The 18,398-nt window shown below is 37.0% G+C and overlaps 1 protein-coding gene across 1 annotated transcript in view; it reads left to right on the forward strand.

Annotated features, from left to right (window-relative positions):
* tnr (tenascin R (restrictin, janusin)) overlaps positions 1 to 18,398 on the forward strand; it is a 208,313-nt gene that overhangs the window by 39,147 nt on the left and 150,768 nt on the right. The window contains exon 3 of the mRNA XM_039735597.1: positions 8,718 to 8,981. Coding sequence (XP_039591531.1) covers positions 8,718 to 8,981 — 264 coding nt within the window. The remainder of the gene's footprint in view (positions 1 to 8,717; positions 8,982 to 18,398) is intronic.

The following is an 18,398-nucleotide window of genomic DNA, read 5'->3' on the forward strand; positions in this document are numbered from 1 at the left end:
ACCATTATGTCAAATGTGTTTATGAAAACTGTCAAACCACTTTTATCAGTAACATTTTATTCTTCAAAGCTCTCCAAGTTATGCCATTTTGGAGCACAAATGCATTCAGAGAGAAAGTAGTCTCCTGTCAAGAGTGTTGATGAGATCTGGAGAAGAATCATCCTAATCTAGGATTCAATTTTTAAAACACCTTTTGTTACTGCATATAGCAAAATAATTTCTCTGCAATGACATTTTTATTCCATATATCAACCTTTGTTAAATAAATCATAGTAAAGGATTGCATATATTTATCTGTTATACTAGCAGCACAAGCATGGGTAAGTACATTTTAAGCTCTGATCCTTTGGTCTGCTAGACTGGCTTTAGTCTATTCTAGTGTTTCACTTCCTCAGGAACTCAGTGACACAGGTGAGCCACCAGGTGGCACTATCATTACAACTTACTGTAGTAAAAAGGAATAAACTCTCCCAAAGCACACTTTTGGGTCGCCATGTAATGTAGTCTAGTGTCTGTTCATGACACCCTGTGCCACATCCAGATACTGAGAAGAGAAAATGAATAGAGGGTTAGTAGCAGTTTATAAACTGTTATATTTCTGTACAAATAAATAATGTGGGGTACAGCCCAGATACAGACAGGTGGACATGATGTTTTCACCACACACGTTTATTTTACACTATAATATTTACAAGTAGTGAGCACAAATCCAGTGCCGCAGCACCAATCACCCCCTTAAGCCCTGGCCTTCTCACAATGCCTTTCTCTGCTCTGCCTCCACTACCCTCCTCCGAGCTCTGTCCTCTTCCACCCGATTCCAGCCGTCAAATGGAGGGAGGCGGCCCCTTTTATATCCACCCGGATGTGCTCCAGTTGTCCTCCAGTAATCTTCCACCGACACTCCCCTGTGTGGCGCAAGCACCGACTGTGTACCCGGAACCACTCTGGATGCCCCCGATCCTCTTCCCCCCAGCACTTCCGGGTGTGGCAGAAGTGCTGAGGTCCAGGGCTCTCCAGGCATTGGGGCACCCCCTGGCGGTGACCACGGGCCCCTACAGGGTTCAGCTTCCAAGCTCTCTACCCGTGTTCCCCAAAGCAACCTGGGTGGTCGCCCCATCGTGGTCTGGAGGAGGCACAAGCCCTCCTCCGGTCCTCCTGGGTGTCCTGGCTGGGTAGCAGCCCCAGCCACTCGCCACAATAACAAACAGAAAATCAGTATGCACAGCTGATCAGCAGCTCTAGTCAGGGTATGCTAGACTAAAGTAGTAAGCTTTCAGACTGAAGAGACATCTCTTATATTAGCAGTCAGATCATTCCACAGAATAGGGGTTCTGTAAGTAAAAGTTCGACCTCCCACTGTTATTTTATTAATCCTTGGAATCTTAAGTAGGCCAGAATCTTAATATGTGCTCTGGTTTGTAAGTAATGATAAGTTCCAAGCTGGGCTGGTGCCCTGCCCGGGGTTTGTTTCCTGCCTTGCGCCCTGTGTTGGCTGAGATTTGCTCCAGCAGACCCCCGTGACCCTGTAGTTAGGATATAGCGGGTTGGATAATGGATGGATGGATGGTTAAGTTCCAGTTAGTAAGCAGGACCTTCGCCATTTGAGGCTTAATAAGTTGAATGGAGGATTTTGATATCAGCCCTAAACTTAACTGGGATGTAGTGTAAGGACTTGAAAACTGGAGTTCTTATTTTCTGGTTTGTGTAATAATTCTTGCAGTAGAATTTAGAATTTAACTCAAAGCTACATGAAGAATGATTAGAACAGTCAGTGAATAGTGCAGGGTGGCACGGTGGTGCAGTGGTAGCGCTGCTGCCTCGCAGTTAGGAGACCCGGGTTCGCTTCCCCGGTCCTCCCTGCGTGGAGTTTGCATGTTCTCCCCGTGTCTGCATGGGTTTCCTCCGGGCACTCCGGTTTCCTCCCACAGTCCAAAGACATGCAGGTTAGGTGGATTGGCGATTCTAAATTGGCCCTGGTGTGTGGGTGTGTTTGTGTGTGTCCTGCGGTGGGTTGGCACCCTGCCCAGGATTGGTTCCTGCCTTGTGCCCTGTGTTGGCTGGGATTGGCTCCAGCAGACCCCCGTGACCCTGTATTCGGATTCAGCAGGTTAGAAAATGGATGGATGAATAATGCATTGCAGTTGTCAGTCCTACTAGAAATAAATTAATGAATTCATTCCTCAGTATCCTGGATATTTAGAAACCATCCTAATCTTTCAACATTTAAAAAAAAAACATGTTTTATAATGTGTGCTTTAAATGACATGAAAGTGTCAAACATAACACCTAACTTGCTTACTAATTGAGTAAAACTAAGGGTGATTCCAACTGAGTAGGAGTGATAGAATGTTGTTGCGGTCAGCATCCAATGATTAACACTTCTATTTTTTCTGTATTTAGAAATAATGACACAATTAATTAAAAACAGCACTGGGAAATATCATTTGGTCCAAAAGAAAGGTTTAACTGGGTGTCATCTGCATATAAATGAAAATTAATGTTTTATGTTTTCTAATGATAGTTCCAAATGGAAGCATGTAAAATGAAAACAGTCAAAGTCCTAATATTGAGCCCAGCTGAGCACCATATTTAACTAATGAGTATGATGATGGATTCCTGTCCGCACATTCCTCAATGTAATGGTGTTGATCTGATAAATAAGAACTAAGCCAGGCAAGCCTGTGAGCCCAATTTTGTTTTCCAGCCTGTGCAGTAAAATAGAAGGGTCAATAGTTCCAAATGTTGCATTCAAGACATCAGAATGTCATTTACAATATGAGTTAGTAATGTTTCTGTACTATGACTGATGCTGAAGCCAGATTGAAATTTCTAAAATAAACTGTGGTGTGCAAGGTGTCACTGAAGCTGCGTAGCGACCACTATTTTACAGAAAAAGGGTACATTTCAAATGGGTCTATAATTATTAAGCTATGTACGTCTAGCTCTGACTTTTTAAGTAATGGTCTGATAACTGGCATTTTTAGTTCAACAGGAACTGTGCTATTCAGTAATGAACTATTGATAATGCTGAATGGGTGCTGCCTGAGCATCTATTGAGCTTTTAACTAGTTCAGTTGGGACTATTCATTCTACAACTTAAAGTTATTACTTCCTATTCTGTTGCCAAATTAAAATTACTCAATTGGTGTGTGCAAGATGAAACAGGGTTTGCTAATCTGGTTTTAATTTGGTGAGGTTACATGGTAATCTGGAATCATATATTGTTAATTTTTTCATTAAAGAAGGTCTGCACAGCTAATGTCTGTTTTGCATTGTAGTTCACTATTACCATTTGTTAGATTATCCACTGTTCTAAACAGTTCCAGAGGATTATTACTGTTATAATCTGTTAATCTGGAACAGCAGTCTCAGCAGGATACAAAGAGAGATGTTTATACCTTTTTAACACTCTCTGTCTATGTAGTTTATTTAAACACACTTTTTTATTATATGGTAATGTAAATGAATGTGCACGTATGTAATTGTAAAATGCAAGTCAAATAAAAAAAAAAAAAAAAATTAAAAACATTGTCAGAATTTACTAACAAAATGTCCTAGTATGTTCCAATAATAAACAGTGCAAAACACTTATAAACAGCCTGCTTTGCAACATTTGATGTGCTAGGCTTGCTCTGAAATACCACATGAGCTACGTTTGACCTACAAGGCTCTTCTGTAGGTGCATTTTGGAAATGTTTGTGTCCACACACCAGTATGTGCATTTGCACATTTGTATTCATGTGTATTTTTCATTAGATTTTTAAATTGTTTTTTAGCTGCTGTTTTGTGTGTTTGATATATTTTTTTACATTTTTCCCACAAAAATAAAATAATATTTCTTAGCTGCTGGTCGGTCATTCCAAACGTCCACAGATGTACTGTAATAAAGCTCCAGCAGATGCGTCCACACGGCTCTCACAATCACATGAGATAGAAGCTTCAAGAAAGGGTGGTAAATTAAATGACAAGAGGAAGCAGCTATTTCTTATGTCACATAAAAACCTCCACAGACATGCTAGGTTCACGGTAATCATGTTATCATGAGTGGCAACCTATAAGAGAAAGATTATGATGCCGACGGATACATGTTTCCCAAGGTGCCAGAAAGGCTGAAAACCTAGCTCATGCTAGTGATGGCTGATGCTCCTACAAAGGGATATAGGCAATTCATGACTGACAAGATACCTAAAGATATTTTTGATATCAGGTGGCAGCACAAGTTGACCATTTAAGAGTGAGGTTGGGAGTACTGACATTAGGTGGCATTGTACAGTCTGTGTTTGAGATGAGTTAGAAAATGCTCTGGAAACGTGACCTTTATAAGGCTTCTAGAGAAGGGCATACCTGGATTCTAAAATTCCCCCTAGCAAGCCTTGGTCTCCCTTTGGTATCCACTCCTGATGCTGGCCGTAATTGAGACATTTAACTTGGGAGAGGAGGTTAATTGAAATAAAAAAGGGAGTTTGGGTTGAAGGCTCACTGCTGAGAAGAATAGGCTAGTATTGAGAAAATGAGATCAGGGAATGTAGTGTGTGACACCTGATGATTTTGCCATATATTTTAGGGGAATGATGTGTTAGTACTGTCCTGCTGAGAAATGGACAGGTTATATGTACTTAGCTATACAGTGTAATAGTGTGTGAACAACAAACATAAAACAAATAAAAATAAACCTAGCTACCAAATCCTAACAAGAGACAAGAATTGAAGTCGAAAAAAACAGTTAAAGGGTCAAATCAGTTAAAACACTTAAAAAAAACTATAACAAAAGACTTTTAAAATTATTCTTAGGATATTTGTATCCACAGATCAGATAACACAAGAAACCCTTAGCTGACTCTATATCCTGTTGGGCCGATTACCTGCGACTCTAGAGCCATATCTCGTAGCAATGCCAATGGCGTCTCTCAAGAAGGCAGCAAAAGAAGGACCTAAATATTCAAGGAGTTAAAAAAATACCAAATGAATTTGCATGCAAATACAAGGAACCTTGAATTACCCTTCTTTCTAGTTGTATATGAAAATTTTGTAGATGTTCCTTCTGAGAGAGAGATTCAGCCAGATCACACTCATTTTAACTGATGAGGCAAGAAAAGCTGTTGTGTGAGTCCTTGGGGTACAATCAGTTGTTCAGAAATGAAGAAGACCTATTTACTGTCCATAAAAGCTTAATCCTTTAGATTTTAATTTTCGTTTGCAACATGTAACATGACATTGATTTCTTTTATCTGTAATTATTGAGAATATAGACAAATTATTTGGTATTTGTTATTAGAATTTCAGATGTTATTTTTCAAATATTAAGAATAACACAGCTGTCTAATCGCAGTTACATGCATAGAATCTGTTATAAGGCACCTACAAGATCTTTATAACTCATTTTAAGAATTCATGTGATGACTATAAGACCAGCAGTTTTTTTTTGTAATTTCATATAAACTTAAATTTATATAAAGTATTTTTAGCTTCCTCTAATTTTGCTTTATGAATCTCCAAAATGGGCCATTTAACCATTTATCCATTTAACCATTTTCTGAACCTTCTTGTTTCAATTACAGTCATAAGACACATAACAACCTATTTCAGCAGCATCGGTTCAAGGCTATAATGAAGCCTGGAAAAGGCACAATTTAATCTCAAAGAACACCCACACTCACTTATAGAGGGCCAAACTAAAGCCACCAGGTAATCTGTTATTTGTATCGTTTTGGAATAGGAGGAAAGCTGGATTACTAGGGTGGTCCACAAACCAATGCAAAGAGTTGATGTTTGTAGAGTAATTTATCCACAAAGCTTATTTTTGTCCATTAGGATAGCTTCCTTAACTCTTAAATTTCGCCCTGACTGAGAAACATTTAGGGTTTGCTTTATTCTATACAATTCATTATTTTGTTTCAATATGCATACACTTGCATGACTAAGACATTAGTAAACATTTAAAAAAATTAAACAGAGAACATTCTAGTACTAACATGGAGTTCCCAAAACATTCAAGTAATAAGAGGACATTTCCTGAGCATCCTAGCATTAAGTAGAAGTTTAAAGAACATTTTAGTAGGAAGTAGAAGTTTCTGCCTTATTCTTTTTGAATAGAAACAAAGAAAAAGATGGTGCAAAGCCTAAAGAGGTCACCATTCCCAGAATTCCTCGATGTATTAAGCTGAGAAATGAATCTGAAATGCTAAAGTTGAAGAATCTAGTAACAGAAAGAACAGCATCCTTCTTTCGTGACTTTATGGAAAAAGACAAAAGAAAGGTCCCCATCATTCCTCAAGAAACCACCAGAACAATGGACAGATGATCCAATTTTGAATACATTTTGTGAACTGTCAACATGCATGATGGTAGTGAGTGACATAGCTGAAAGAGAAATAAGATTCTTCAAAAAGTACAATGACATACTGACAAAGGACAAGGAACAGAAACATTTTTTTTCGTTGATTGGTCGCAAACCATCACAAGAAATTCGATAAATAATAAAACTAATCTTGTGAAAAACTTGGACTTGTTTTTTTTTTGGGCCACTTTACTGGCTTAAATATATATAAACTTACACAGACCTGGGGAAAATGTATGAACTTAGCACATACAGTTCCTTTGCCACCATATTGCCTCCCTACACTAAAGACATCCATTAATTTTCTAAACCCGTTTTATCCTGAGCAGGGTCACAGGAAAGCTGGAGCCTAGCCCAGCAAGCATTAGGTGCAAGGAGGGAATACTCCCTGGACAGGGTGCATCTAATGTCATATTTATCAAAATGGTGAAGACAAAAGAACACATAAGGTTAATATAAAAAAAGAGGTAATGACAGTTGATTTGTTTGAATATGAATTTTTACAGTGCAGGATACAGTGATTTGGAACATAAAAGAAAGCAGCAGTCTTTAATGTCCTTTGGAGTTTTTGCCATTAAATGAATCTCTAAACCTTTAGGAGGTACAGAAAATGAGGCAAGAATGAGACAGAAAATGTGAAGTACCTGTTTATATACAGTAATGTAAGTGTGCTGTGCCAAGGAGACATACATTAACATTACATTACATTTCAAAGTCTCTTAAATCAATGGAGGGTCACGGGGGGCCCAGCTGCCGAAACCAACCCTGGATGAAGCACTCAGAGCATCACAATGCCAGGACCTGTAATATCTTAATTTGAAATTAATACCCTTTTGTTGGTTTATAGATATATATTTTTTTTAACTTTCAAGTTTGCTGTTTTTGGCAGTTTGCCTAAACAGTACAAGCAAACCTTTGAGAAAACTGCATTTTTAGTGCTTTCCATTTCGTTTATGATTAATGAACAAAGCACTCTGTCACTTAGTCCAAGGGCACCGGAGAAGTATCTGTACACCTTATGTGTAGGCTACATTTTCTCGAAGTGGATTATCTTTCCAAATTCATTTTCAAGATGAAAGACTGTGTCAGTTATTTGTGTGTAATTTCCAATACATCTTGTTTACTGGGGCTTTACTATTATATGACAATATGAGAAAATGTATTTTAGTACATAAAAGTCCGGTAGTTCCAGTCTCAGGTAGGTGTAGTGTACTCTCTGCTTTATTTTAGCTCCTCTGCACTTAGGAATTTGTTTCTTTTTATGTTGCTCTAGCTGGAATCAATCAATGTTATCCTTGTACAGTTGTTAGTACTGTATTTGTACTTTTCAACATCGTTGCTTCACAGATTTTCAGCCCCACTTTTTCTACTTCACCATCATGGTTGTCTGAGATCTCAGCATCATTGGATAGAAGACACAAATTATTTATTATAACACCAGTGCTAAGTCACGTCACTTGAAGTAGGAAGCTGGAAACATAAAGCAACAGATTTTTATTTTTCTTGTGTTGTCCTAGCTGGTTAGAGAGTGGAGACACATTCAGGATGGGGTGGCAGTCCATCACAGGGCACAAACACATCTACTCACACCAGGACAATTTATAGATTTCAGTCAAACAAATTGCATGAGAACAAAGTGTCAGTGGACTTTAGGAAGAGAAATACTGTACATACCGATAGATGATGAAGTGATTACATGGAAGATGGGAAAGCCATTGCAAATCAACTGCATTCATTGTCTCTATGAAAAATTGAAGCCCTAATTTCAAATAATATAAAAGGGCAGAAACGATTTAGATCATTGCTGCTGGAATCGGTTACATCAAGGAATCAATAGGAGAGAGATCTAATTTTAAAAACTAAAAAAAAAAAGCGAAACAGAACGAGGAACATGACCTATCACAATCACATTATTATGCAGTTCACGAAAAAAGTGGCAAGAGCAGTGTCACCACATTTGCAATGCAGGCCCACAAAGCCTCCTGAGTAAAAATGCAGTTCTGTGGTGTCCTTTATAAAAGTCAAGGCCTCGTGGACCGTTCATTCATTTTTAATGCCTCAAAGCATGTCTTTGGAGTTAGGAAAGTAATCAGAAGAACATAAAATAAATCATCTATTATATATTGCTTTGAAAGTATCAAATTCTCTATCCCTCCACCTCAGCCAATGTTGGTTTTTTTTTTAGTTTTAAGTGCTTAATTAATTAACTAAGCTAATTTTTTCTTCCTTGCTATGTGATTATATGAAAAATGCTGCAGGTGCCTAGTCCTCTGAAGTATGTGTTGTCACTGAATTATTTTCATTTTGCTCTTGAAGAAAGTCACATGTGCCAAGGCAGCTCATTTCATTCTATTAACAAAATCGTCTCTTTATTTTGTAGTTGCTCATCCTTTAAAGCTGAAAGTGTCTGCGATTGCTGAACACGCTATTGACTTGGAGTGGGAAGGTCCTTTAATCGTGGAGGATTATCTGATTGCTTACATGCCAACAACTCCTGGAGGTGTTCAGCTAGAGCTGAGGGTGCCAGGCAACTGGACAAGCTGCACACTTGGTGAGCTGGAGCCTGGTGTTGAATACAACATTAGTATCTACGCCACCTTGGATAATGTGCGCAGTGCACCAGTCAGTGTCCAAGTGTCAACATGTAAGTATTATTTTCGGCAAATGTCAAAATGTTTCCAGTAACTGTAAATTATGAAAGTTTACAGGCGTAAAGTGTTAAGTTTTAAAGCACTAAAGCTGCTTCAATTCAGTAGTAATAAGTAAGATGTTAAGACTTGAACTTTTGGTTCTGCTATGTACTATGACGTAGAAGAACAGAATTTAATGTTTGAAGTCCGTGATGTTCAGGGGGCACTCAAACAGTTCAAACACAAACTCTTTAATTATATTTTTGAGTCCAGCCACTTAATTATTTTTGTAATTAAAATACTCTTCTTTAAAAATGAATATTTTCATTAGTATATAACAGCATGGGTATTACTTTATTTTACACTGTTATCAAAGTGGCAGCTCTTTTAAATTCCAACCTAATAGACCCTTCATGTTGAGTTGATTTGTTGTGGTGAGCTTAGTTAGCAATGCAGCAGCAGTAGTAGTATTAATGGTAGTAGTAGTAGGAGTAACAGGTCTGCCCTTTTCCTTGCCAAATCTCCCTTTGCACTCTCTAGGTAACAGATAACCAGAAGGGTCCATTTCTTTTTACCTTGGAGTGAATTTATTGGGCTGGGCAGACCCCTATAAAACTGTAATTCTAGTGGAGTGTTGTCTTTTCTGAAAAGAACCAGAACATGCTTTGAGGTATCTGGAGACTTCAGTCTCCTTCCCCAGAAGGCAGGATGAACGGTAGCAAGTGGAAGAAAACATCCATTAATTTGTGTACTGACCCAGAAAAAGAAGAAATGCTTAGGCAGTAAACATATCTCAAAGTTTCTATATGTGTTTTTAGTATACTATTTATGTGTTATTTTTCTTATCTAATTTTAATTTGTTTCTATTTGCATGTAATCACTTCTTTGACAACTTGAAAATAGCTTTGAGCTGCATCATTTGTATGGAAATGTGCTAGAAATAAATGTTGTTGTGTCATATTTTTTATTATAGTTTTGTCATATTTTACTTACTAGCAATCACAGCTTTCAGAGTTGTCATTTCAGGTTTAAGGTAAAATATTCACTTAAAAATATAGTTTTAAAAATGTGAATAACTAGTTTGAGATTGAATAAAATTTTAGTAAGGTATGAATGCTATTGTGAGACACATTATAAAATCTTTTAGTGTTGTGTGAAATAGTTTGATGCCAAAATCAAAACCATAATTCTATTAGAGAAAGACTATAGAACAAATTCCTTACAAAGTAATGTGTTAATTGTTTACTGACTTGTGTAAACTTCAATAGTCCTTCATCAAAAAGCCTGATCAAAAGTGTATTTGTATCTTTGGAATTGTTAACAACAATAGCCACATAGTTACATTTTTTAATCAGTTCCGTGGCCACCAACATCCATTGAGAGTTTAAATATTTGTAAAAACTTGAGCATTGGAGATGTTGATGACCTCTTGGCCCAGTACAATTAACCTAAGCTGATGGTGAATTTACAGTAATTGGTCCTCTCTTGAAAGGCCATGTGGCAGTAACTGGCAGGGAGCTGAAATATGTACCCATAGAGAGAGAGGTCTTATTGATTTAAAAGGTAAACCGAGTAATTGGTGTGCTGTCCTTGCTCTTCAACTGTCCTGCAAATTCCTTAAAACTGTTACTGTATTTATTCTATAACTATTTTATAACTTTCTTTGGGAAGTATATGAACAGCTAAGAGTAAATTTTCAATACCTGAGATATGATTGGTGTTAGCAAGTATAATTGTCTGACAAAGGACAGACCAGTATGGAGTAAGTTGGGGCACCAAAGTGTTGAAAATGGTGTTTAGTTGCAAAGGTAGCTGTTTAGGATCAACACTGTGGGCTTTGCAAAGGAGCTCTCTCATTGTCTAAGTGCAGGTCTCAAAAGATGCCTTCTTCCAGATATATACCACCAAATCCGGAAGTGGATTGGGGCTTACTTCAGAAGTCACAGGTGGGACTAAGCCTCCTCACCGGGGGGTTTCTCCAAACTGTAGGCAAAAGAGAATAGGTTGTAAGTGTGAGTGCCCCTTCTGATACTGGAGTGGTACTGCTTACATTAGTCGAGCCTTGAAGGTGATCCCCATGCACTCATACAGGATACAAGTTCTTTCATAAGTAAAGAAAGAAGGTCTGAAGAGGCAGTGATTCTTCATCCCAGTAAAGAATTTTAAAAAGTGCATCCAATTTAGCCACTGAAAAAAAGTCGGAAGCTAAACTTTATGGCTCATTTTTAGAATCTTGGAGATTGGTCCAAGTCTAAGAGAAAAAGAGTTAGTTAATCATGTGGTTATATAGTGGTGGGGTGGGGCTTCCCCACACTAAGGGTTGGTATTGTCAGTCATACCAATAATTTAGTGTTTAGCTAGTGATTTTATTTATTATACCTAAAATGACTTCACACTGTGTGCCCAATACCCGGTGGTAATCAGGGGGTCCCATTACGGCTCATTGTTGGCTGACTACTGAAATCTTACTCTGGTAGTATGGATTATATTATAAATCAGATACAGAGAATGCTGTTACTTAGGATATGCACATCTTAACTAGATGAATCACGTCACAAATGCCACCCTCTATTGTACAACCATCAAGCCAAGCATCCATGTTTTGTAACAAATGTACACTTCAGTATTGTATGGGAATGACTACAGCATCTTTACTGTAATCATCTCCTTCTACTAAATGCAGTTTAATGGCATGCTGATGGCTTCTCTCTGCCTACTCCTGCAGGCTACTAGGAATGGAAGTTGTATCGGTAAATTCTGCAATAGGTTCACTGCAAGAACAGGCTGTCCTTATACAGACAGAATGTCCACAAATTAACTGCCACTCATTTGGACACAGGTGTTCTCTTCACTGCCCTACCCTAATACGTTTATTCACTGCTGAATGGCTAATGAAAAGCGCATTAAGCTGAATTAGGAGACACTGAAATGATTCCCTTAGAGTGCTTTTAGAACATACCCCACAGCACAGGCAGATAACCTGGTACAGATTCTGACTGTCAGAAATGTATACATTTGGATTCTGTTTTTAAATAACCTATTCTGTGATAAACTAATCATTAAACATGTATTTAAAACAATCAAAATGTATTTACTTTTTAAAAAATAAGCATTCAGTTTCATAATTCAAGGCACCATGCAGTCACATGTGATGCTGGAATGAAGGCGGGTGCCTCAGCTGTCCATGAAACTGACTTCATCGAATCATCTCATATGAAGCCTGGAAACATAGAGGAATGAATTAAGAACATTTGCAGTATGTTAGGTAGAGTGCCCAGTGAGGGCTTTCCAGTCTTTTAACCTTTGAACCCCTGCAGATTTTGTTTTTTCCTCCAACTTTTTTTTGTTTTTGTTTTGTTTTTTCTGTCCTCCTGGCCATCTGGCCTTTATCACTGGACTCATCTTTAGAGACTTGCATCATTATTTTGTATATAAAGATGCTACTCTTCCACTTGATATTTAACTGTTTTTTTAAGATCATATAGATGTTTTTGTTTTTGCTTTCTTACTTACTGTTTAATATTATTGCCTAATCGTATTTATTTATAATACAAAATACAAAAAGTGTATGTAAACATTTGCTGTCATGAGGCCACATTGGCTGAAAGCATCAGCCAAGCAGACCCCACTGGTTGAAGATCAGAAGTAATAAGAAATACGAGAAAGCTACAAAAATGTCCTTGATTCCAGGACCTACTCTTCATCTCTATGTAAGGTTAGAAATAATCTATGCAACATTTAAAAGACAAATTTACTAAACAATAGTATTAAAGATTTAAATTACCATTAATTAGTAACTGTATAAAGGATATATTCAACATTTTTCGAATCCAATATCATAATCAGAGTTTGCAAATACTTCTGAAATGCTTTCTGAATCGGGGCAGTTAGGAGTAGAATGTTCCCATAAGATATCACATTTTTAATATGATATTACTTTGTGATGCAGCACTTCTTAGATTACTGCTCCACTTTTCCTTTCTTCAATGATCTTTAATGGATTTATTAACTAAACCCCTGAGCAGATGAAATAGTTTTTTGCCTCACAGTGTGGTTTAAGTGAAAAAGGTAATGTGAACTTCAACCTGTAGATGTGCAATGAAAAAGAGAAATTTACGAATAACACAGGAATTTTGTACCCACAAACTATAGATGCTGAAGTTGAAATTAAACTTTTATTGCAGTGTGCAGCTAATACAACTATTGGCACAATGAAATTCTTCCAAACAGACAATCTTTCATATAAAGTGTAGACAGTATTAAAAATTATACAGTTCAATATACAGTATAAAGTGCATAAAAGGGTGAACTTCAGACAGTATATATGTGCACATCAGGCAGAATATGATACGCAGACAGTAAATGTTATATGAATACATTGTGCAAATTATGGAAATTAAATTATTAACTGTACAGCTATATATGTAATTATAGCTTGTGATTGACTAATTCCTGCCATAATATCTACATGCTGTCATCTGTGTACTGTGCTTCCGTCCTCCATTTGCATGCCTAATTGCCTAAATTTTGATTTATCGTGTAAATTGTTGTCTTATGATTTGAATGTAGTAAGTCTTTTTCTAATTTTAAGTCACTTCTTATCTTTAAACTATGTTTTTGGTTGTGAAATGTCTGATCTGTATTTTCAAAGAACACCTTTTTAATTTCTGCAGTGGGCTGGCGCCCTGCCCAGGGATTTGTTCCTGCCTTGTGCCCTCTGGTGGCTGGGATTGGCTCCAGCAGACCCCTGTGACCCTGTGTTAGGATATAGCGGGTTGGACAATGACTGACTGACTGACCTTTTTAATTTTTTTTTGTGTAATAAGTAGCATCCTCAGTTTACTATGGTTGAGTAAATATGTGTCAGGACCTATGAATTCATACGGTTCTGTACAATCAGAAAGTGTATCTGTTCTACAGTACTTCTTTTGCTCATCAGTAGGAGGCACTCTTCAGTTTCTCTTTGTCGTCTGCCTAAGAGGATTTTAGTCTGATGTTAATTAAGAAAACTCAGTCTAAGAATCCCTTTGTATGGTCCTTTTAATTTGGTATTGATGTGACATCCTTAAATCAGAAAAACAAAAAACAATTTTCAGGTTATAGTGGATTAAGTCTCTGAGCAGAAAAGTAAAGGGCTTCCGGGTAAGAGTTCTTGTACTTAGTAACTGACGGCAATTTGCTGTATACAGTACTATGAGCTGCTTCTGTGAGGATGTAAACAACAGTAGTGATCGTAGCAAAGAAAGCTCTTGACAAGTAGATGCTTTCCAAGTAACTATACTTTTACTTACAGGATACATGTAAGTGGTAGTCTGTGTCGTCACCTTTTCAGGTGTTCTAGTAGTCCATCCTGTCTCCGCTTCAATTCACAGCACTTATGGAAGGTCAAATACTGGATATCAGTGAGTTAATTTAGTGAGTCTAGAGAGTGAAGCTGTGTATGTCTGTCATAAACAGTGGCTTACCTATCACTTTTAACATAAAAACAAGCAATAACACATACATAAATATTAAAAGGAAAACACCATGAGAGTGACTTTTGTAATCTGGCTCCAATATTTACAGAGTACTGTTAGTCGCAAGGGTATTCTCTTTTCTTATAGAAACCATCACTCTATCATGCCTGAGGTTACTTTTAAATCATTGATCATCCGGAAAGCCCTGTTTTCTGGATAGCAGTGAAACTTTTACATGTTAGACAATGCATGCATGACATAACATTCATGTGCATTTAGCAAATAAGGTAACTGATTTGAAAACTGGGGCATTCCAGTTTTTTATTTACTTTATCCATAGTCAGTTATTACATTCTTGTTTATTAAATAGTTTTGTAACAGTGGGTCATATTTAAAAGTAATAGCGATAATAAAAGGCAATTTTATGTGCCGGTGGACGACATTGAGCACATGACATTGTTTTTCAATATTCTTAAACACAACCTTTTTGAAAATAGACCCAATAGAGTAGTTTCCAATAATTAGTAACTAATGCATGAAAAATATTAACACAAAATGACCAAAATCAGTATGGAAGAAAAGGAACTGAAATAAGCTCCTCGTCTATCTTTTAATATTAGTTAAAACATAGTAATTTATTAAACCTATATCAATAATTAAGAACTTCAAAAGAATCTCTATATATAATCTCCATTTAGATCTTGATCTTTGTTTGTCCGCGAATGAATTAGAAGAAGAAGCACTAGATGGCAGTAGAGAGACAGCTAAAACATAGGCATTGCATTAAGAATCTCCTCCAAGCTTATACTACTGAAGACTGTAGTACGCCAGTCACACCTCAAAACACAGACATTCAAACTAAACAAATTGTTGTGCTTTAAATTAACTAAAGAGATCTTCATTTAGATCTTGATCTTTCTTTGCGTGCGTAGACCACCTTCCAGTTTAGTACGTTGTTGTTACTCACGGATGTCAACAATGTGCTGGAATAACGAAAGGGGTGGTGGACATTGTTACGCTGGTTAGCTCCTGAGGCCTGGTTAGAGAATGAGATTGCCGAAGATAAAAGGTACGTGCCTACGTAACATATCAATGAAAGAAAGACAGTGGGTAAAATGAATCACAACGTAACAGCACGTTCCGGAAATTATTATTGTTACGTTGTAGCCGGTAAGTGCTGCACATCTCACAGTTGTACCGTGGCTTTCTCACATGTCAGTGAAGTGATCCCTATTTATGCTTTAAAGAGCCTGGATACCTATGTGTCCCCCTTTTATTAACATTGCTCTGTGTATATTGACTTACTCTTTGGATTGCCACAAAGCAACCTGCGAGATTGAAGAAAGGTTGAAAAGACATTGTGAGCGGAAACAACAGCGTCGTGAAAACAAGATGGACTGTGAATGGACAGAAGCAGAAATGCTCCTACACCACCACATAATTAAGATTTGGACAGTGATTCTGAGTAGGCCGTTCCTATTGAATCAATGTCCAAGGGTTTTCTTTTGCAACTTTGTTTCCCTTATAAAAAATCATAATGCTATGCGACAATGGGCCCAGTTCACGACTGGCAGCCGCGTTTAAACAGGGAGCCCTTCACAGATAACGTTAACACGCGCAACATAGTTGGGCGCACATGGCTAGTATATATATATATATATAGTATAATGGGAATACGAATGGTACACGATAGGCAATTCTTGTCACAATTGTTCATGTATATCTGGGACTGAAAGATCAGGGCTGGACGTCATAGATCAGGTTCCTAAGCCATTGCAGCCTCCCATCTTCTGACACCTGTGTCCATTGCTAAACCTATCCTATATTTGTATCACTTAGGGGAGCTGCACCTTCTCTTGTTAATTGATCAGTTCAAATACAATTTATCTGCAGATTAATAATGTCAGTTCTTTACAATAATAATCTGCAGCCAATATGAGTTCACTTAATTCTCTTATATATACTGACATAATTGTTTTCCCGTTCCATTTAATTCCAGAGAACAAACTTTTTTGTACTCTATTATGTATAGTTAACACAACTAAAGCAGCAGGAGAAGGTGCTGTTATGTGAACATTTTGTGCACATGCGTGCTAGAATGCTGCTGGGATAGATTCTGGTTCCCTGTGATTCTAAAATTGGGTTACGTGTTTCAACAGGGATGGATGGATGGATTCATCTATGTGTGTTTTATTTCGTGGTGAGCATTTGTTTTTCATACTTTTTAGTATTGATAACTCTGAAATCAAACTAGTGAAATACAATCTCTTAAAACATTTTTGCTTAAATTTATATCAAAATGTCAGTTTTTGATTTTTTTTATCAAAGCCCATGTGATCTTGGCCATAAACTATTGTTTGGAATGCCTGAAAAATAAACTGTGACATTCCCATGTATCTCTAAGGAAAAAGACCTGGCAGCATGAATAGTGTTGACATCTGCTACCTGGCATAAGAAGCCAAGGCTCTGCTGAAATCTGTAAATCTTATAGGCTAAAATGGAAATTTCTGGTTATCTGCAATTGAGCAATAATCTTTTACCAGCCAGGTGGGCATTTTGTAAATTATAGAATGCTGTCTACTTCAATTACAAGTCATCAGCAACCTGATTTTGCAGATTTCAGTTAATTGGAAAATAATAAAGAAATATATGTGTGCTGCAAATTCCACTCTGAATCTTCTTAAACCAGATGGAACAAATATGTTAAAGGTGAGTTCATGCTTATGTGGACAGTATAAGGAGGTGTACTCATGCTGAAGAGGCCATTGCTGTCCATATGGCATTAGATCTGAAAAGACTCGCCAGGTTTCTGGCTATGATGCAAGCTTCCTACCTCATGACTTTTGGTGAACTGCATACATTGTCAGAAGACATAGAGAAGAATATGATTTATTATGGTCACAAAACTGACTTTCAATTAAAGTCACAATGACTGTTTTTATCAATACAGCTTTCCAAGGTAAAAGATGTTACTTTTTAAGAATCTGCATAAGGCAAAACAAAAAGATTTGGAGGACCGACTGGGCCCTGTAGTTTCTGATAGGAAAATGGGCAGCTAGTAAACTGGTGTTCAGTTTGGCTACCTCTCGCTGTCTCTTTTGCTGCACCATCTTGTTCCCCTTTGAATGATATTCCATGTAAGGGTGGGCCTGTTGATCATAGTCTTCACACAGTATACACTACTTCTGACAACAAGGCTGTGAATTCATTGTTTTATCACAACAAATAAATATGTATTAAAAAAAATAGAAGCCTTGGGAGAGTGAAATACATTTATATACTTTTTTAATAAGTAATAAGCTTTTTTTCTATGAAATTAGGGAACATATCAGCTGTCAGTTTCTTTAATGGGTATATATTGTCTTTATTATATACATGCATTATGAATGTAAGAAAAACATTTTGGTATTTGTCTCCACTAATCGTACTAGAGAATGAATATTAAAACAAATTGAACTGTCTAAATTAGAATACAGCAGATTGCATCCTTTAAGTACAGCATCAGCAGTAACTTAATAAGGCTTCGGAAAGCCTTAACTTCACCCACTTTCAGTTGATATTTGTGGAGCAACATTCAGAATTCAGTTTATTGTTCAAATAGTGGATTATATACACACTGCAATTTGAAAGACTTCTTAAGGTTGAACTATTAGAGTAAGCGAAAATGTATATTCAATAAATTAATAACTAAAAAGAAAATGTGCACATGCTGTACCATTAAGGTGCATTTGGAGATTTGGTTAGCTGGTTTGAAAGTAGGAGCATTTTTCAATGTTATACTCACTTTATCAAAGAGTTTGTTTTCACAGTTTTATTTATTGTATATTTTTGTAACATTGAGTCATATTTGAAAATAACAGCGAATATAATGTAATTAAATGTGCAACTAGTGTATGTAAAGTATGTTTTTTTAATAAAATTTTACAATATCACATAAGTGAAATTGCTTTCATAGGCAGCAGATTTCCAATTAAT

The sequence above is a fragment of the Polypterus senegalus genome, chromosome 14 (assembly GCF_016835505.1).
Source record: "Polypterus senegalus isolate Bchr_013 chromosome 14, ASM1683550v1, whole genome shotgun sequence".
In the NCBI taxonomy this organism is placed as follows: Eukaryota; Metazoa; Chordata; class Cladistia; order Polypteriformes; family Polypteridae; genus Polypterus; species Polypterus senegalus.